This window comes from Parathielavia appendiculata, assembly GCF_033297405.1.
Source record: "Parathielavia appendiculata strain CBS 731.68 unplaced genomic scaffold N657scaffold_34, whole genome shotgun sequence".
NCBI lineage: Eukaryota > Fungi > Ascomycota > Sordariomycetes > Sordariales > Chaetomiaceae > Parathielavia > Parathielavia appendiculata.
In genome coordinates this window covers 77,427-97,156 of record NW_026944253.1, presented here as the reverse complement: position 1 = coordinate 97,156, position 19,730 = coordinate 77,427, and the positions used below count along the sequence as shown (strand labels likewise).

Genomic DNA, 19,730 nt, shown 5'->3' with positions numbered 1-19,730 from the left:
CTTCATCCCATACCGTAACCTATGCCCCCGGAAGGGACGTGGCTCGGCCACGCGTACAGTCAAACAGGTCCCCCGCCAAGGCATCGTCTGTTTCTCGCATGCAGCCCGGATGCGAGCCGGGACCGCAATTCCACCATCTTTCCCTCGGTCCAGTATAGCCACCACGGCCCACCTTCCGCCGGGCGCAACCCCAACATCCAGCTTCCCGTTGCACTACGAGGGTCTCCCCACGAGGCCGAAGCCGCAGTGCCGACCGTGTCTTGCAGCAGGCCGTCGAAAGAGCTGCCACACCGGCGCAGCTCCCTCGGTCGCACTGCCACTAACCAGCCCTGATCCACCATTGTAGTTCCTCCTCTTGTAGTGTGCTGTTTGTCAAGAGGGCAAAGCGCCTTGCAGGAGAGCCGGCTGCCCGTGTGCCTTCTTTAACGAACCCGTTACTCTCCGTCTCCTCGGTCGATTAACAACTCTTGCAATCGGAATCGTACAACAGCTTTCGCTCCGGTCCTCGTAGCTTCGTCGCACTGGTCGGTCGCGCCGCCAGACTCTTGATTCCGCTCCCCCAGAACCGGGCAGGGCCGGGGGTGCCCTGTCTCTTCTTCAGAACGTCGAAAGAGTCGGGTGGTATCCATGCCATATGCCCCTGACCTTAATTAGCCAACTCGCAGTCGGCGGGTCGAGTACCTACCTTACCCAGCCAAAATTGGAACGTAATTAACATACCATCCGGTCTCCTAGGCTGGCCAGGAGTGCTTGTGGTCCGGCCAGGGTAAGAAGCGGAATCAAATAACGAACCTGTAAGCCGGGCAGCCTCTTCAAGTGTCAATCCGGAACCCGGGAGCTGATCAAGCATGGCCCAACTATTCAGAAATCAGACGGCAGTTGCACTTGGACAGCGGCTTGAGCGAGTAGAGGGTGCGATTGCCGAGATCCAAAGCTCTCCTGCCAGCGCCTCGTCTGGCTCCGGGTCCAAGACGGCATTCTCTTCGTCGCCGGATGGGCAGTTCAGCGCAACCGAAAGCCGCCGGTCGTCTTCTTGCGATACTCCGGCTTTGTACCAGTGCAGGCGTCGGCCCGGTCGTCGACACAACGTCCACCGTACCAGCAGCAGCCTGAGCGACATGACCAGCTCGATCAGCGAGGGTTACTCTGGGCCCACGTCACTGCTGTCCTTGATTCACGACTTCACCGAGTTTGTGCTGGAGCCTGCTTGCGGCGCGCTGCTGCCGAGCGACGACACATTTCGGGGCGTGGCCGGTCACGTCCGCGAGAGACTCGGCCAGTTGGCGGCGGCCGTTCAAGACGAAGGGGCATTCACCGATGGGCGTGGCGAGCCATCACCCCCTTGGACCCCCCCGTTGGCCCTGTTGGAGGTCATGGTGGACACCTACTTCGATTCTGGTCAACCTCTGCCTGCCCATCTGGACAAAGCAGAGCTTCCGACGCCTGGTCGATGTCGCCCAGCGCATCGACAACGACGACCCGGTCCATCATCGCGCATACCTCGTCTGTTCCAACAATGTCATTCTCTTGACGCTCACCGCCAAATCTCTCCAGAGCGCAGAGAAGAATACGGCAGCTGATCAGGGGAACACCCAAGCCGCACTCCCTTCGATAGACCTTGATCTCGTCCAGTCGTTCGTAGCAAACGCCAAACGAGCCATCCAAACACCGGAGCTGTTGCTACGTCCTCGTCTGATCAATGTCCAGGCACTCCTTTCTCTGGTCTGTCACCGTGGCCTCCACCCAAACCCCACCTCTGACACGAAGAACTTGAGGAGCTGACAGAGGGGAGCTCGCCCATCAGTGCTTGGTGGCCCAGCAGTACCTGAACCCCCAGGCTCTCAGCCTGTTATTCAACCTCGCTGTCCATGTGGCCAAGTCTATCAGGTTGCACATGCCCGACTTCTCCCACAACGGGAAGCTCAACCCGGACGATGTCCAAGAGCGGCAGCAGACACTCCACAGCCTGTGCATCATGAAAGCCGCGATGCACTGGACAATGGGGTGGTCCCCAGACATATCGGACGGGTCGGACCTGGCCGCCGCCGCCAGCAGCCCCGGCATTGTCGACGCCTCCTCGCACATCATAGACGAAGCCGCAAGTCACCACCTAACGGCCCGAGTCAAACTGGCCCACATCGAGGAACGCGCTTATACCAGCCTCTACGCAAGGGAATCCCACCTCGCCGGTGGGGGATGCGGCGAGACCAGGCGGACCGTCTCCGACCTGGAGCAGACTCTGCAAGGCTGGTGGGACGAGCACGGAGGTGAGGTCACGGCCGAGGACGACAAATGCATGGACCCGAGCGAGAGCTACGTCGCAGAGCGCGTGCTTGCGTTCCGCTTAACCCGAATCCTCGTGCTGTGGCCTGTCACCGGCGACGACCCCGGCATGCGCGGCGCCCCGCGCCTTCTGGACGACGCGCGGTGCTGCTTGCGCTTGTTTCTTCGCTTGTGGAGGAGCCAGAACGATTTGGGTGCCTACGCTAATTTGACGTGGTATTTAAATAGATGCTCTCCTAAGCGCAGTACGAGCTCATACTTACTCCTTTCCTAGGCTTATCTGCCATTACCCCTTGGTGGGCGTCCTGCAGCTCGCAACACACAGGGCCGCCGCGAGTGGCGATAGCGGCGACTTGGAGCTGCTGCAGTCATTTATCAGCATGCTCCGCACCATGTCCAACCTGAGCGGGCCCTCCTCCCATGTGTCGAAGCTGTACGACTTCTCCCGCGCCGTAGCTGATTTCGCGGCTGCGGCCCAGAGCCGCTCTGTCATCAACGGACAGTACGACCTGTCACCCTGGACTACTCCACCAAGCGCGGTCGACTCGGTGCCATTCACCGGCGTGTCTTCGATGGCTAGCCTGCGGGCCGATGGGCTGACGGGTGGCATCATTAACAACCCCTTGGCTCCGGAAGGATCGATACGGGCTTCGGAGGGCTGTACAGTAGATCCCATAGCGCGAGTCCGCTTGACGGATACTCCAGAGTATGGTACGTTGTGTGATAGCATGTTGTGGGATGCCGACTCCCCGGAGTTCAAGGCCATCTTTCAGCAACTCACTGGTGAGTTCGCCGGGGGTTGGCTGGGGGGAGGAAACCCTGGCTTTACTATCGACTAGACTAGAAGCGAGACTACTAAATGGTCTTCTGTTGATACCCCCTGGTACCACTCAAATCTGCCACAATCCGTATTGGACGCGAGAGCCCAGATTAGTTCTGCTACTAGTAACACAGGGCCCTCACTAGATCGACGTACTCGGTCGCGCCCAGCGCCGTAAGGATATGCCACCAGCCGTGCAACTCCAGCGTCCATGCCCACGGGAGTCCCAGCTTGTGACGGATCGCCCGCAGTTGCAGATACATCTCCAAGTCCACATTCCAGACCAAGAAGGCACCGACGATCAACGCCGCTGCCTTCCTGAAACGGAGCACGAGCTTGACCTTCTCGCGCGTCGGTCTGGAGGAACCAGCGTAAATGATATACAGCGTGCGCGGCCAGATGAGGTTCACCATGATGGTAAATGTGGAAAAGTGGACGAGGATGTCGGCAGATCGGATGTAGAGAATCGCCATTGCCCCGGTTCCCAAAGCCACTGCGGCCGCGACTAGGGCGGAGACGGCCGGCGTCTGGCCGTGGCTGTACAGCGTCTGCAGGAGGCAGGCGCCGAGAAAGAGCATACTCATGTCGTCCAGGAACTGCGGCCCCTGGCGAAGCGTGGCGTGGTACCCCGTGGACGAGAAACCGACGAGGAAGAGGGCCACCGGGAGGGGGTCATGTTTTCGCATTCTGCCCGAGAATCGCCGGACTGCCAGGTATGCTAGCAAGGCGAGTCAGCTTTCTGCGACAAAGCACCTCGAACACTACCTAGGTAAGAAAGTAACCTAAGTGAAGGGGCGTACAATAGGCCAGGCTCGAGAGCGCATTGATGAGCTCGGCAATGTAGACGGTGACGGCGTAATCTCTTCGCAGAAGCTGGCGATGGGGGGGGGGGGCGCAGGTCAGCACGAGATCTGCTCCAAAACAACCTGCGTTTACTATTTAACGGCCCTAATTACGTACTTTGCTGCACTAGTCGGCGGGCTCCAAAGTCCCTTGTTGGCAAACGGGTCGCCATCAAAGTGGTGGTTGTGGTGCCCCATTTTGTTTAGCGGTCGCGTCCGGTGACTGAGGCGAAGGGTCCTAACAGAGCTGTTGTGGGAGGGAAGGACCGGTAAGGTATGGTTACGGTGCTTATTCGGTGTACGTCAGAGGAGGCTGTTGACTTGCTTCCAGGTTGGAAAGCAGTGACAGGACGTGGGGTTGAGTTTCCTCGGCATCAAATGTCGTGTTGAAGAACTTTACAGTTACACAAAAGGATGGCATGATATGGCTGAGACACGGGCTCCCGAGGCATCTTATATAAGTACAGCAAGTGAACCTGGAAGATACGTAAGGTGCGGGCGGGTTGGGTGGTTGGGGGGGGCGGGGTGGGTGTCGGTCTAGTTGTTGTCGGAACACCCCTCCCTTATTAACAGCGTGTTGAGTGTTGAGTGGCACTGTGGCCCAAAATTTCAAATCTTTTACTGTGGTGAGAGCCCTGCCAACGTTGTCAAAGGGCTGAGGAACCTCCGCCCACCTTTGTGACAAGCAGATGGACCGGAACGATACTAGTTGCGATTTACTCGCCAGCTCAACTTCCTTGACTGAATCCGTCACATCCATCATGTAAGACGATCTTATCGAGAGCCCGGTGAGCGCACGCCGTGTGTGCCGCCAGTCACGTTGGAGCCGGTGGCCGATATGCATTGCTGCGCCGCGTTGCCAAGCGGAAGCGGCCTGACAGGCTTTGACGCTGTCGAGCTGTCTAACATGTTCCTCTGTCCAACGCCTCAACCACTCGGACGCATTTATAATTCACACAGCCGGTTTATTGGAACGGTCAAGCCGCCACTGCATCCAGAACGAAATACATGTAGATATCCAATGCCACTACAGCCTGTTTTACCTACATAGGTAGGTATCTAACTGTGTCTCTTCATGCAGCCTCTGTCAACCGTAAGTGTTGAAACCCGTTTGCGCCACTTGCACCATTAGCAGTAGCGACACCATTACAGTTCTCACCAGCCGACATCCAAGAGTAGACTTGTCTCGCCGCGGTGGGTATTCTGACGCCCTTGGCCGACTTCTCAATGTCGACCATCTCCTCGGCCCACTGCGCGATGGCCTGGGCCAGCCCCTCGACCTCGGCCTCGGTGTTGGTGGCGTGGAAGACGAGGCGCACGCGGCTCGTCCCCTTGGGCACGACGGGGAAGTCGATGGGGAAGGCGCAGAACTTAGCGAGCTGCAGGTGGAAGACGAGGAAGTAGTTGTAGCGCTGGCGTGTCCAGACGGGCACGATCTGCGTCACAAACTCGCGCGACTCCCAGTCCTTGCTCAGCGGGATGTTGAGAATGCCCATCTCGTTCGCCTGCGCCCAGACGGGCTTGGCCACGATGTGCTTGAAGAAGTGCCGGACGAGGAGCTGGACCCGGTCCTGCGCCTGCTGCGTCATGCCGGACTTTAGCAGCGAGTAGGCCGCCCGTATGCCGGCCAACATCGGGAAAGACGGGGCGGTCGTGTAGATGATGGACCGAGCGTGGTTGATCAAGACGGTCCGGATAGTGTCGTTGGCCAGAATGACGGCTGTAATCATGTATATATATTATATATGTATGAGTTCCCTCATCGCTGAGTCAAAGAGAGATGGACAACATACCGCCCGAGGAGGCCAGCGCCTTGCCGAAAGTGTGCATCCGGATCGCAATTTCCTTCTCGAGACCCAGCGCGTTGACGAGCCCGGCGCCGCGGGGCCCCAATACGCCGGTGCTGTGGGCTTCGTCAATGACAAAGACGGCGTTGCCCCCGGGAAAGATGTCCTTGGCAGCGGCCACCAGCTCGCGCAGCGGGCAGACGTCGCCGTCCATGCTGTAGACGGACTCGACCGAGATGATAACGGAGCGCTCGCCGCGGCGGACCATGGGCTGGGATTCGCGCACGCTGAGCAGCGCCTGGTAAAAGTCGTCGACGTCGTTGTGACGGAACGACATACGGGTTAGGGCCAGCGACTCCTTGAGGCCGTCATGCACGCTCGCGTGGATCAGCTCGTCGTAGACGACGACGTCGCCGGGGCGCGGGATGGCCGAGAAGATGGCGCCGTTAGCCTCGTAGCCCGAGTTGACGATGATGGCGGCCTCGGCGCCGTGGAAGGCGGCCAGCTCACGCTCCACCGCCTCGATGTACGTGTTGTTGCCATCCAACAGGCGGGAGCCCGTGCTGCCCAGTTGGAAGCCCGGGTGCCGCGCGAGCTCGTCGAAGAAGGCCATGCGCAGCAGACCCGAGCTCGCCAGAGAAAGAAAGTCGTTGGACGAAAAATCAATGGCATCCCGCCGCGTTCGCAGCGTCACAAGGCTGTGCTCGGCTCGCCGAACGTCGAGCTCCTCCTCGAGGTTGCGGTAAAAGACCGATTCCGTCTTTGCTTTGGCAGTCGTTCCCCGAGGCTGCTGCGCCTTGATCCAGTCCGCGAGCATGAGGGCCGACATGTTGGCGGCTCAGTAGGAGTTCGAAATCTAAAAACAGAGGCGCAGCTTTGGTGATGCTTGGGTGTTGAAACAGCACTCCATGTTTGACAATTGTGTCCCTTCAGCCCTTGATATTTGTTCGCGTTCCCACGCGCCACCCATCTTCTTCCAAACCCCGTTTATCTCTACAGACTTCTCTCGTCAACGACATCGGAACCCGGTCTTCTTTGCTAATCCCGCTGGCACTCAGCAGTCACCATCCTTGTGTTTAGTTAGCACCCCCACATGACGCTTTCGGAGCTAGGGAGCGGCGCCTGGAACCCGTCAGCTCGGGGCACGGAACCCGACCCAAGCAAATGCCAAACGGGAAGAAACCAAGACCCGGCAGCCCCGTAGCCTATCCATTGCAACAGGCATTATACAGAGTTCAGTCCGTTCGAATCCCGCCCGCCTGAGGTAACCTGATCTTCATTGTGGGCTGATTTGTGTCAACATGGGCGATCTTAGCGGCAAGGTAGGTCCAGTCCATGTCATTGGCGTACCGCACCCCAGTCATATAGCAAAAAAAATAGGATATAAAAAATTGCTGATGAGGATGCCAACAGACGTACTTTATCACCGGAGGATCCGGTGGTTTGGGAAAGGGGCTGGCCAAGATCTTGTTTGCTAGAGGTTCGTCTCGTTCACCGTGAGGGCCTATTGGGACGTTCTTTGACACCAAACTGGCAAGGCGCCCACGTAACGCTGTTTGCGCGGAACGGAGAACGGCTCGCCAGCGCCAAAGAAGATGTCCTCAAACTGCGAGTGAACAAGAACCAAGAGTTGGACGCCGTGTCGGTCGATCTGGCGGATGGCTCGCAGGCATGTTTCCTTCCCCTTGATACCCCGCCTTAGGAATGTTCAGGGTCAAAGTGCCTCACTGATGGACATGAGGGGCCCAGGTCGAGCAAGTTTTTAGATGTCAGAAACGGATTCCCGACGACCTCTACTGCTCGACGGGGGGCGCCATATTGGAGAACGGATTCCTTGCGGATATAACGCCCGGTGACCTAAAGCAGGCCATAAACAACAACTACCTCACAGCCGTGTTTGCCGCGCAGGCAGCGTTGAGGATTTGGAGGGAGGCCGACCGGCAGGCTTGGCAACGGGGAGCAGAACCGGCGTCAGACCCGAGAGTACGTCGGGTGGTGTTTGTGAGCAGCACTGCCGCCTTCGTTGCGCTGCCTGGCTACGACGCATACACCCGTACGCAGGTGATGTCCAAGCACAGTTTACCCTTAAAGTAGGTATGGCAACGGGCGGCTAACGCTAAAAAAAAGCATCCAAATACGCGGTGCGCGCAATCGCCGACACCTTGAGATTGGAAGCTCTGCTGCTGTCCAACCCGGCATCGACTTACAAGATCCACTGCGCATTTCCCGGCACCTTCATCTCGCCTGCCCTTATTGCCGAGCAAGCGTCAAAACCAAGACTGACGAAGCAGATGGAGGGCACCGACATGGAAATCGAAGCGCTGACGAAGTGCTTCCCATCCAGCGACGAGATGGCGCAGCGTATCCTCGCCGGCGTCGAAAGGGGCTCCTTTGCCGTGTGCCCGGATTTCCAGTCCGGGCTGCTCCGTTCCGGCATTCTGGGTCCGTCGGCTCGACGGGGACCGGGCATCGTGGATACGCTGCTGGGATTACTGCTGGTGCTCCTCTGGCCGCTGGTGAACCGGTTTTGGTTCGAGAGGATGTGCAAAACAGGGCGCCTAGAGCTTCTTGAACGTCATGGTGTTCAGGTCGAAAAGAAGCATCAGGAATAGCAGTAGAGGAGGGAAGAGTCATCATCTATGTAATGCATGTTGCACCCAAAGGGACCATCTACCTCTATTAGACCTAGGCCACCTATGAAAATCTCTCAACTATCCCTCCCTTTGCTTTCGCAATGCATACGCAGCCATCACCAAATGGTGTTGCCACAACTGTTTGTGTGCAAAATGGATGGATGGTGGATCTGCCTCCAAAAGTTTTAGTACCATTCCAACAAAGAAAGAAACAGGTAGTAATGCAGGCGTGAAAACTATAATAATTAAACCAAGTCTAGATTGTTTGATTTCATATACCGTATCTTTCAATTAACATTGTCACTGGTTAGAGTTTAACTTCCGGTGCACTGCATATAGGGATTTGAGTGGCTGTAAAGTCTGGTGCCTACATGTCGCAGTACCTGTTGGCAGCTGCCTCTATGCAAGACTAAGGTACAGTAGGCAGTTCTTGAGCCTCTGCAGCCATCCTCCGCTTTGGGCACTTGCCTATTATCATCGAATCTGCATCGTTATCTCCCTCTCCAGTCACCACAACCTCACGGGAATGATATATCAGGATCCATGCCAAAAGTTGCCGCTTACCCATCCCGGTCACCGATCACGGGTTCCCCTATTCCCGTGCTGGCGCCAACTCCGCCTTGAAGTGACGGGTATGGCCATTCTTCACAACCCCGTTCTTCTGGTGAGAAGCGGCAGAGCTAGCGGGAGCCGCCTCAAACGACCGGACCTTGTCTGTCCTGCAACGTCCGGGTCCCCCTGTAGGTACTGTTCATCCATCGGTCCCACCAAGTAAAGTAAATTTCAAAGTTGGTCTGCCAAGGGGATAAATAAGCCAATGCCCTATCTGTATACGGGTACAAGAAAGAAAAACGGCACAGGAACACTGGACATACCTTCAAGCCCCAGCTCTGGTGGTGTACGTTGTGGTACACAACCCCGGCGCCCGTCCACCTGGCAAACATGACAAACGGGCTCCACGGGAGCTCGTAGGGGGCGTGGTCCTCGACCGTCTTGATGGTCACGAGCGAGAAGAAGGCGATTTGCTCGGCGCCTGTCAGACGGATGACCACCGAGGCGACCATGGCCCCCATGCCGTCAACAAAGATGCTCTCGGCCCAGTGGTTGTAAAGAGCGCCAAATGGGAACGGCGTGTATAGCTGAAGGTGCACCGAGTGGATGTTGCCTGTCACTCGCAAAATCAGACTTACGCCATCACAGAGCGAATGAAAGGCGGGAAAAAGGATGAAGAAGGAAAAGAAAAGGGTTGGGGAGAGGGAGGGAAGGAGGAAAAAGGGGGAAGGAAGAGGGGCCTACGGTAGAGCCAGGGAACCTGGTGCTCGAAGTAGTGACACCAAAACACCCAAGTGTCCAGGATCACCAGCGCCAGAAACTGCCGAGCAACGAGGTATGCCGCCCTCAGTGCCCATGAGCAGCAGTAGGCCATGCTCGACTCGGCCTGCCAGCCAAACAATTTCTCGAGGACGAAGTAGAACCACTCCAGCGTCCCTGCGCCACCCTGCTTCTCGACGGGCGGAGGGAACATCTCGCCCGCCACCAGGAGGAATGAGGTCGCTACGGCGTGGTAGATGACCATGTGGCGAAAGACAGCGGCCCTGGTTGCGAGGTTCTTCTTGCATTCTTCGTCGCTCGGCCGGATGCGGTGCTGGGCAAACAGACCAAGGGCGTCGATGGCGTTGTAGAATGCCGATGCCGCCCAGTATGCGACGGCCGGGGACGGAGCCACCCATTGCACGAGCGTTGGGGCTGTCGGGGACATTGTAGATGGCAGAGGTACTGGAACTCGCAACTAGGTAAGGCAGGCAGTAAGGAATGAAGAACAGTCAGGTGAGAGCGTGTGCAGCGGGACTCACTATCTTTACCTAGACCAGAATCACGGCGAAGTGTTACAGGGGCGGGCCATAGCCATAGTGCGCGAGAGGGCGTGTCGAAGGGCCCGTTGTTGATAGGTCATATTACGCGATGGGTGCTAATCGGGCTCGGAACCCGAAGTGGGAAGCGTGCTTGCGGCACGGATGTTCCGGGGCGGGGCCCGTCCCGTCAGCAGCCGACCCGGGACCCGGGAATGGACTCCCAACACTCGACGAACCCCAGTCAGGGCAACAGTACGGTAGGACGTCATTCAGGGAAGTACCTAGGTATCTAGCCGCGACAGCAATAGGACCTTAGGCCGGGAGGAATGGCCGGACCTATCACCAAGTTGCACCAGGGCTTACGGTGAGGAGGGTTTTCTGATTGTCCCACGGCTCTCATCGCGCTACAATAAGAGATGGCAAGTCCAGCAAAAGCCGTCGTGATATCTCTCCCCTTTGACAGCTAGCAACGGCGTACCTCCCAACTTACTATATACCCAAAGGTACCATAAGACACCAGCATACAGAACGAACAACCATGGGCGACTATGCTACTGCCAACGGCCACGGCAACGGCATTGCTGCTGGGCAGTACTACCATGCCCAAGCCATCGAGAGCTCTCACGGCAACGGCACAAACGGCACAAACGGCAAAAACGGGATCACTTACCTCAACGGCCACGTCAACGGCGCACGGAACTTGAATGGCGTCTACAACACCACCACCAACGGTAGCTCTGGGTCCGTGTCCAGCAACACACGCACCGACGACGACGACGACGACGACAACTTCCAGGTAGCAATCTGCGGGATGGCGCTGCGCCTGCCAGGGGGGCTCTCGACGCCCACACAGCTCTGGGACTTTCTGCTGGCCAAGGGCGACGCTCGCACGCGCGTGCCCGAGTCGCGCTACAACGTGTCGGCGTACTACTCGGCCACGGCCAAGCCAGGCACGGTCAAGACGCAGCACGGATACTTTCTCGACGATGCCAGCATCAACCTCGCCGGGCTCGACGCGTCCTTCTTCAGCATCCCGCGTGCCGAGCTCGAGCGCGCCGACCCGCACCACCGGCAGATGCTCGAGGTGGCGCGCGAGGCCCTGGACGACGCCGGCGAGGTGGCCTTCCGCGGCTCCCTCACGGGCTGCTACATGGGCAGCTTCGGCGAGGACTGGTGCGAGATGTTTGCCAAGGACTCGCAGCAGCACGGCCTGTACCGTGTCAGTGGCTATGGAGACTTCATGCTCTCGGACCGCGTGTCGTACGAGATGGACCTCCGGGGCCCCAGCATGACCATCCGGACGGGCTGCTCGGCCGCCCTGGTGGGGCTGCACGAGGCCTGCCAGGCATTGCGCCGCGGCGACTGCACCGCGGCCATCGTGGGCGGCGCCAACCTGATCCTCGCACCGGGCATGACGGCGGCCATGTCCGAACAGGGCGTGCTCTCCCCGGAGGGCTCGTGCAAGACCTTTCCGGCCGACGCCGACGGCTACGCCCGCGGCGAGGCCATCACGGCCCTGTACATCAAGCCGCTGCAGGCGGCCATCCGGGACGGGAACCCCGTGCGCGCCGTCATCCGGGCCACGGCGACCAACAGCGATGGCCGGACGCCGGGCATCTCGTGCCCCAGCGCCGACAGCCACGAGGCCATGATAAGGCGCGCGTACAAGGTGGCCAGGATCCGCGACTACTCGCAGACGGCCTTCGTCGAGTGCCACGGCACCGGAACGCCCATCGGCGACCCGATCGAGGCGGACGCCGTCGGCCGCGTCTTTGGCGACCACGGCGTCTATATCGGGTCCGTCAAGCCCAACCTCGGCCACTCTGAGGGCGCCTCGGGCCTGGCATCCTTGATCAAGGTGGTCCTGGCCCTGGAGAACCAGACAATCCCGCCCAACATCAAATTCAACACGCCCAACCCGGCCATCCCGTTCCAGGCGAAGAAGCTGACGGTGCCCGTGGACCCAACCCCCTGGCCCAAGGCGCGCCTCGAGCGGGCTGGCGTCAGCGCGTTTGGTATTGGCGGCGCCAACGGGCACGTCATCCTCGACTCGGCGCGCCTCTGGCTCCCCAAAGTCAGCGTCGCGCCCGACGGTAATAATAGTACGGAGCCGGAATCGGAGGTCGGGCGCCCAACGCTGTTGGTATGCTCGGCCAACTCGGCCGAGTCGCTCAAGAAAACCGTCGACAACCACCAGGCCTTTGTCGCCAAGCATCCGGAGCGGATCAAGGACGTGGCGTACACATTGGCCACCAGGCGCGAGCACCTTCCGCATCGTGCCTATATGGTAACCAACAGCGGAAGCACTGCGGGCACTATATACCCTGCTGGAAAAGTGGCGCCTACAGGCTCGCCAGCCGTGGTCATGGTCTTCACGGGCCAGGGCGCGCAGTGGCCGACGACGGGCAAGGAGTTGCTGCAGTCCAACGCCGTCTTCCGCCGCACCGTCAGGGCCCTGAACGAGCACCTACGGACGGTACCGGATGCACCGAGCTGGACCATCGAGGAGGAGCTGCTTAAGCCGGGCCCCAAGAGCCGGCTCGACAGGGCTGAGATTTCGCAGCCCCTGTGCACCGCTGTCCAGATTGCCCTGGTTGATGTGCTGTCGGCCATTGGCGTGGAGGCAGCCGCTACTGTTGGCCATTCCAGCGGTGAAATCGCCGCAGCCTACGCCGCCGGTGCCTTAACAGCGGCCGAGGCCATCTGCACCGCGTGGCGCCGTGGCGCCATCACCACCACACAGTCGCGCAAGGGTGTCATGGCAGCCATTGGCATGGGGGTGGCCGATGTCAAGCCCTTCCTCGTGCCCAACGTGACGGTCGCCTGCGACAACTCGCCCAAGAGCGTCACACTATCGGGAGACGCCAGCGAGGTGGGGGATGTTGTCTCGCGCATCCAGAAGGCGCGCCCCGACGTGCTGGCGCGCATGCTCAAGGTGGACAAAGCTTACCATTTGCACCACATGGTCGAGATCGGCGAGGCCTACTACGCCGCCATCCGCAAGGACATTGTCGGCAGGCGCCCAACTAAGCCCTTCTTCTCTAGCGTCACCGGCTCGCTCCTCGGCGAGGGCAAGGTATTGGACGCAAGGTACTGGCAGACCAACCTCGAGTCGCGCGTGCTGTTCCACTCGGCAGCCGCCAGCATCATTGACCACGCCGTCGGGCAGAACGCCATGTTCCTGGAATTGGGCCCGCACTCGGCCCTGTCCGGCCCGCTGCGCCAGATCTTGAACCACAAGTCGAGCTCAGCGCCGTACGCGGCCGCCATGCTTCGCGGCAAGGACTGCGTCGAGTCGCTGCTCATCGCTGTCGGTAAGCTCTTCACGCTAGGCGTGCCTATAGACTTCCACGCGCTGATGGGCAAGGGCGTGTGCCTGCCGGATCTCCCGCGCTACCCCTGGAACCACCAGGACAGCTACTGGGGTGAAACGCGGCTCTCGAGGGAATGGCGCCTTCGAAGATTTCCCCACCACGATCTCCTTGGGGTCAAGCTGCCCGAGAGCACCGAGCTCGAGCCCAGCTGGCGCAACGTCCTGCACATCCAGAACGCTAGCTGGCTGCGCGACCACCTTGTCGATGATGATATCGTCTTTCCCTGCGCCGCCTACATTGGCATGGTCGGCGAGGCCTTCCGGCAGATATCGGGCGTGCAGGAAGGCTTTTCGGTGCGCCATCTTATCATCAGCGCCGCGCTGGTGCTTACCGAGGGCAAGCCGGTCGAGATGATCACGACGCTGCGGCCACGGCGCCTTACTGATCAGCTCGATAGCAAGTGGTGGGAGTTCAGTATCGCCTCACACAACGGGCACACATGGGCGAAGCACTGCACCGGCGAAGCTGGGCCGGCAGGCCAGGAGGAAGCGTCGAAGCGGACTGCTGCAAAAACCACGGAGCCCCTCGCCCGCAGCGTCGACAAGGCGCGGTGCTACGACACACTGCGGCGCGCCGGCCTGCACTACGGCCCCAGCTTCCAAACACTCGACGACATCCGATCCGGCACGCTTGAGACGTCAGCGACAGCCAGGGTTGTCAACAACAAGAATGGCGATGAGGCCAACTACCACCTACACCCGAGCATCATTGGCGCTTTTCTGCAGCTGCTCAGCGTCGCTGCTACAAAGGGGTACACAACAGGGAACCTTCATCAAGGTGGTGCCAACCAGGATCGCCGAGCTGACTGTGTACCGCACCGCCGAGGACGTCAATGTGCAGGCCACGGCGGTACCCAGCCGCCGCGGCGACCTTGTCGGAAGCGGTGAGATTACTAGCGCTGATGGCGGGAGGCAAGTTTTGCATATGGTAGAGGCGCACATGTCGGCTATCGACGAGGGCGACCGGACCGAGACGGGCGGAACACCCTCGACGGCGCGCTACGTCTGGGGGCCACACATTGACTTCCTGAATGCGGCCGACCTCATCGCGCCGTCCGTCAACCGTGCCCTCTACACGCCCATACTGGACGAGCTGACGGGGCTGTGCCTCGTCTACTCGCACCGCCAGCTGGCCGACCTACAGACGGCGCTGCCCCACATGAGCAAGTTTCGCGAGTGGCTGGGCCGCCAGCTGCAGGTCATGGACGTGGCGGGCGTCCTGGCTATGGACGATACAGCCATCTTCGACCATGCTGTTGTGTTGGTTCAACAACTCTCGGGCACGCCGGCGTCCGAAGCCGCCATCGGCATGTACAAGGTCCTGACCGGCATCACAGGCATCTTCACAGGCGCGACGGATGCACTCCAAATCCTGCTGGCCGACGACACCCTTGCATAAATTGACAGCTTCACTGACGAATGCGACCGCTCGCGCTTCCTTGGCCACCTCGCGCACACCAAGCCAAATCTGCGCGTCCTCGAGATCGGCGCGGGCACGGACGCGTCCACGGCCAGCCTGATCAAGAAGAGCCTGATCCTGCCCTCGGGGCAGGTTCTCTATTCCAAGTACACCTTCACCGACATTTCGTCGGGCTTCTTCGTCGCGGCCAAAGAGCGCCTCAAGGGCCTCCCCAACATCGAGTACGCCACGCTCGACATCAGCAAGGACCCCGACGACCAAGGCTTCGAGGGCAGTCGGTACGACCTCGTCATCGCAACAAACGTCCTCCACGCCACCAGCACCCTCCGCGACAGCCTGCGCCACGTGCGCCACCTGCTTGCGCCCAGGGGGGGGCTCCTGCTGCAAGAGCTGTGCCCATCGTCCAGGTGGGTCAATTACATCTACGGCACCCTGCCGGGCTGGTGGTGCGGTGAGCTCGACGGGCGCATCGACGAGCCGTATGTCGATCCAGCGCGCTGGGAGGCCGAGATGGTGGCGGCCGGGTTTGAGGGGCTCGACGCGGTCGTGCTCGACTCGTCGGAACCGTTCCAGCTCAACGCCATCATGGTGACAAAACCGGCCAGCACGCCCAAGGTGGCAGAAAAAAAGAGAATCACGCTATTATCCTTGCCTGGAGACCAGGATGACCATAGCGCGGCCCAGCTCGAGGCGCAGCTGCGGAGCAGAGGATACTCGGTGAACCCACGCCACCCGGGCGAGACCCTGCCCGCAGGCCAGGACGTCGTCTCCCTGCTGGACCTAGACCGTCCATACTTGGAGAACATGGATGCGGCGAGCTCGACGCCTTCAAGGGCATCTTCACCGAGGCTGGCGCCAAGGGCGCGGGCGTGCTTTGGGTCACACGGCTCTCGCAGGCGCAGTCGCAAGACCCGCGTTGGGCGCAAACCATTGGCACCGCCCGGACGATTCGCTCCGAGCTCATGGTGGACGTGGCGACACTCGAGGTGGATGACTTTGCCGCGTCCATAAAACAGATCGCCGACGTGTTCGAGGCGTTCTGGGCGCGGGAACAAGACGACGGGACGCTCAGGCCCGATTTCGAGTATGCCATCATCGACGGCGTGGTCCATGTCGGGAGACTCTATCCGTTTGCCCCCGCAGACGAGCTCCTGGTCGAGGATATCAATGACAGGTTCGTTCTCGGCACCAGCAGGCGTGGCCGCCTGGCGGCGCTGGAGTGGAGACGACGCCTGGTGCAGACCCTGAAGGCAGATGAGGTCGAAATCGAGACGTACGCCCTGGGCCTGAACTTCCGAGACATTATGAGCGCCATGGGTCTCATGCAAACTTCCGAGGACGGTTTCGGCCTCGAGGGATCGGGCGTGGTGGTCCGTCTCGGACCTGGCGTGAAGGATCTCTCGGTCGGCGACAAGGTGTTTTTCATGGGCCGCAACTGCTGCTCCACCCACGTCACCGTACCAGAGAGCATGTGCGAGAAGCTGGTGGACGGCCTCTCGTTTGTGGACGCTGCCACAATGCCGACCGTCTTTATCACGGTCCTGTATTCGCTATTCAACGTAGGTGGTCTGCGGAAGGGTCAGTCCATCCTCATCCACAGCGCCTGCGGCGGTGTCGGCATCGCCGCCATCCAGCTCGCTCGCATGGCGGGAGCCGAGATATACACCACTGTCGGCAGCGAGGACAAGGTTCAGCACCTCATGACGAACTTTGGCATCCCCCGGAACCGCATCTTCCACTCGCGAAACGCCAGCTTCGTCGAGGATGTCATGCGCGAGCCAGCCGGTAAGGGAGTCGACATGGCCCTGAACTCGCTCTCCGGAGAGCTGCTGCATGCTACCTGGCGGCGCGTTGCCGAATTCGGCAAGATGGTGGAGCTTGGTAAGAGAGACATTATCGGGGCCGCCAAGTTGGACATGGATGTCTTCCTGGCCAACCGAAGCTACTGCTGTGTCGACGTCGACCAGCTGTGCTTCAAGAAGCCGGATATGTGCAAAGAGTAAGCCCACTGACCACTGCTTTGGGGAGAGATGAATCGTAACGGACTGAGCTGACAATCCTAGATTGATGCAATCCATCATCGGACTCTTCCGGGACGGACATATCAAGCCGATTGGGCCGACAACCGTCTTTGCGGCATCCGCCATAGAGGACCTTCCGCTACATGCAGAAGGGGTCGCACATCGGTAAAATCGTCATTCAGGTGAGGGAAGACTCGGCTTCCCGTGTGGGGAAGCATCACAACATCCCCCCTCCCGCAGGCCGACCCAGGACGCTCGAGCTGGATGGCTCGGCCTCTTACCTCCTTGCCGGCGGTCTCGGCGGGCTCGGCCGGGCGGTGTCGCGGTACATGGTGGAGCACGGCGCTCGGCGCTTGATCTACCTAAGCCGCAGCGGTGGTACCAAGGCAGAGGACCAGGCTCTTGTGCGCGAGCTTCAGAGCATGGGTTGCGAGGTGCTCATCGTCCAGGGCAGCGTCGCGGACGAGGCCGACGTCTACCGTGCGATACAGCTGGCGCCGAACCTCAAGAGCGTCATCAACTTATCCATGGCCCTCCACGACCAAGCCTTCACGCGCATGACGGTGGATGAATGGAACGGCGCCGTCCGCCCCAAGGTGCAAGGCACCTGGCATCTGCACAACGCCAGCGTCGCGGCGGGTGCTACGCTCGACTTCTTTGTCCTCTTCTCGTCGCTCTCCGGCATCATCGGCCAGCCGGGGCAAGCCAATTACGCCGGCGCCAACACGTTCCTCGATGCCTTTGTCCAGTTCCGCAATCGGCTGGGCCTGGCGGCGTCTGCCATTGACATTGGGGGTGTCGAGGACGCCGGCTTCATCTCGCAGAACGAAGAGCTGCTGCGCAAGATCAAGACTACGATGGCGTACAGCGTCCGCGAGGTCGAGCTGTTGGAGGCCATGCGGGCGACCATGATGCTGTCGTCTCTCCCCGCGACGACAACCTCGCCGGGCCCGGTTGGTAGCGCCTTCGTGTCCCGCAACACCTTCGTCCTGGGGCTTGGCACGCACACGCCGCTGGCCGAGAGCCGAGCTATCTGGCGCGCAGACCGCCGCATGGCCGTTTACCACAACAGGGCCGTCAAGGGCTCCTCCGACTCGCGCGCGTCGGGCAGCAGCGACGGGCTCAAAGCGTTCCTTTCCAGTGTGCGGGCAGACTCTCGTGTGCTGAAGACGGCCGACGCGAAGCGCACGCTGTCGCTGGAAATTGGCAAGCGCGTATTCGACCTCCTGCTGCGGCCAGCGGACGACTTGGAGGCGTCCATGGCCGTGCCTCTGGCTCATCTCGGTATGGACTCGCTTGTCGCTATTGAGATGCGTACCTGGTGGCGCCAGGCGCTAGGCTTCGACATTACCGTGCTCGAAATGCTAGGTTTGGGCTCACTGGGCGCGCTTGGCACCCATGCCGTAGAAGGGCTGCTTCGAGCTGCCGAGAGGAATGGGGCGTAATTGAGTGGATTTGCCACGCTGGTTGACGCAGTAGCTACAACGGCGGCATTGGAAGTTACAAAGTGTAAAATCATTGATGGTCACAGTTGAGTGCGGGTGACGGGATTAATGAGGTACAATCGGAGATGTATGGTATAGATAAGAAATACTGCTGGACATGGCAGAGTCAACGGAGGAAGCTGGTGATCATCTCACAAGCAGGGCTTTTGAACCCAGGGACCTCCAACAACCTTGCAATGCCTGATTGATCGTGTTTTCGTCCCACTTGTCAAATTGACCTCCCAATCAGTGCCTGTGGCGTCCGAAAACGGGTTTAGACCCGGAATATGGTTTCCGCGATCCGGCTTGCTGGGCTGTGCTATCACAATAGAGAACTCTCTACGGATCCGTACATTTGCGGTATATAGAGTAACGTACATGATAAGCGAGCGGAGACAGGTTCCTTTCCCTGACACCCCTTGCAACTGGACAATCCACGGATCGCTTGCGTGCCCTGCGGAATTATTCCCGGTGAGCAGCGGCATTTTCGCAGATTGTCTGGCCCCGGCCGTTTTAGCCTAAACCGGCTGGCGCAAGCCCTAACGGCCCCAAAATCTAGGGCTGCCACATGGCGGGGGCTCGCCAATCCTGCTGAGAAGCTTGTCAAAACACAAGCGTCAACCTGTTGCAGAAAACTTGAAAGGAAAACCTGCATCAACATTGGAGCGGTAAATGATGCAGATCTGAGTATAGTGCCTGAAGCTAACACTGCCTCTTCAGATACAGGGAGATCCCCACACTCTTCATCGACGAATGCGATTCCCAATAATGGCGATCGCCACTCACAACGATTTCCAACCCATCATAAACCAGGCGAGAAACCCGCTGCCATACAATACCAAGTTCCTCTATAACCCAGCCCCCCTTGCGCGTCTCATCAGAGCCAAGCGAAGGAGGCTCGCTCCTTTTCTGGTAATGCTGTCCGCGTACGGAGCAGGTCGATAACCTTCCTGGAAACCTGAACTTCCATGAGAAAGAGGAGGAACTGGCATTTTAAAAAAAATGACTTGTCAGGACTCTATACTCGGCACGTCCGCGGAACGTTACATGGGGTTTGGCATGGTGCGACAGGCTCCACTACAGTACAACATCCAACGGCCTCCCTTCCCAGCCACTCGGTAGCTGAGAAACTGCCGTTAGTCATTACGGGTTTCCCAGTCGGAATCTGGACACTCGCTCTCGGGTACCATTCCCTGCAAAACCACACAAGCCCG

At 59.6% G+C, this 19,730-nt stretch overlaps 7 protein-coding genes across 7 annotated transcripts; 3 read left to right on the top strand and 4 right to left on the bottom strand.

The window, feature by feature from the left end:
* Positions 1–623, top strand: N657DRAFT_650745 (uncharacterized protein). The gene has a single exon (XM_062794013.1). The coding sequence runs from the start codon at positions 22–24 to the stop codon at positions 331–333; it is 312 nt and encodes a 103-aa protein (XP_062642726.1). The 5' UTR covers positions 1–21; the 3' UTR covers positions 334–623.
* A 2,602-nt stretch (positions 624–3,225) lies between these two features.
* N657DRAFT_582653 (alkaline phytoceramidase) lies at positions 3,226–4,143 on the bottom strand (the record flags this gene model as incomplete). Its single annotated transcript, XM_062789626.1, has 3 exons — positions 3,226–3,821; positions 3,904–3,976; positions 4,060–4,143. 3 exons carry the CDS (start codon positions 4,141–4,143, stop codon positions 3,226–3,228), a joined length of 753 nt encoding a protein of 250 aa, XP_062642725.1.
* A 795-nt stretch (positions 4,144–4,938) lies between these two features.
* N657DRAFT_627642 (class II aminotransferase/8-amino-7-oxononanoate synthase) lies at positions 4,939–6,561 on the bottom strand (the record flags this gene model as incomplete). The annotated part of the gene is made up of 2 exons (XM_062790824.1): positions 4,939–5,665; positions 5,739–6,561. The coding sequence occupies 2 exons, from the start codon at positions 6,559–6,561 to the stop codon at positions 5,019–5,021; spliced, it is 1,470 nt and encodes a 489-aa protein (XP_062642724.1). The 3' UTR covers positions 4,939–5,018.
* Positions 6,562–7,033: 472 nt separating this feature from the next.
* Positions 7,034–8,344, top strand: N657DRAFT_675220 (short chain dehydrogenase; the record flags this gene model as incomplete). The annotated part of the gene is made up of 6 exons (XM_062795807.1): positions 7,034–7,054; positions 7,146–7,212; positions 7,271–7,405; positions 7,474–7,715; positions 7,811–7,826; positions 7,860–8,344. The coding sequence occupies 6 exons, from the start codon at positions 7,034–7,036 to the stop codon at positions 8,342–8,344; spliced, it is 966 nt and encodes a 321-aa protein (XP_062642723.1).
* A 402-nt stretch (positions 8,345–8,746) lies between these two features.
* N657DRAFT_627638 (uncharacterized protein) lies at positions 8,747–10,255 on the bottom strand. The gene is made up of 4 exons (XM_062790823.1): positions 10,219–10,255; positions 9,662–10,141; positions 9,241–9,530; positions 8,747–9,159 (listed from the first exon to the last, which is right to left on the bottom strand). The coding sequence occupies exons 2-4, from the start codon at positions 10,122–10,124 to the stop codon at positions 9,061–9,063; spliced, it is 852 nt and encodes a 283-aa protein (XP_062642722.1). The 5' UTR covers positions 10,125–10,141; positions 10,219–10,255; the 3' UTR covers positions 8,747–9,060.
* Positions 10,256–10,604: 349 nt separating this feature from the next.
* Positions 10,605–18,930, top strand: N657DRAFT_694068 (uncharacterized protein). The gene is made up of 6 exons (XM_062797261.1): positions 10,605–14,343; positions 14,384–14,902; positions 14,999–15,776; positions 15,845–17,010; positions 17,075–17,197; positions 17,283–18,930. The coding sequence occupies exons 1-6, from the start codon at positions 10,757–10,759 to the stop codon at positions 18,475–18,477; spliced, it is 7,368 nt and encodes a 2,455-aa protein (XP_062642721.1). The 5' UTR covers positions 10,605–10,756; the 3' UTR covers positions 18,478–18,930.
* Positions 18,659–19,331, bottom strand: N657DRAFT_323345 (uncharacterized protein). The gene has a single exon (XM_062786810.1). The coding sequence runs from the start codon at positions 19,175–19,177 to the stop codon at positions 18,839–18,841; it is 339 nt and encodes a 112-aa protein (XP_062642720.1). The 5' UTR covers positions 19,178–19,331; the 3' UTR covers positions 18,659–18,838.
* Positions 19,332–19,730: the final 399 nt, after the last annotated feature.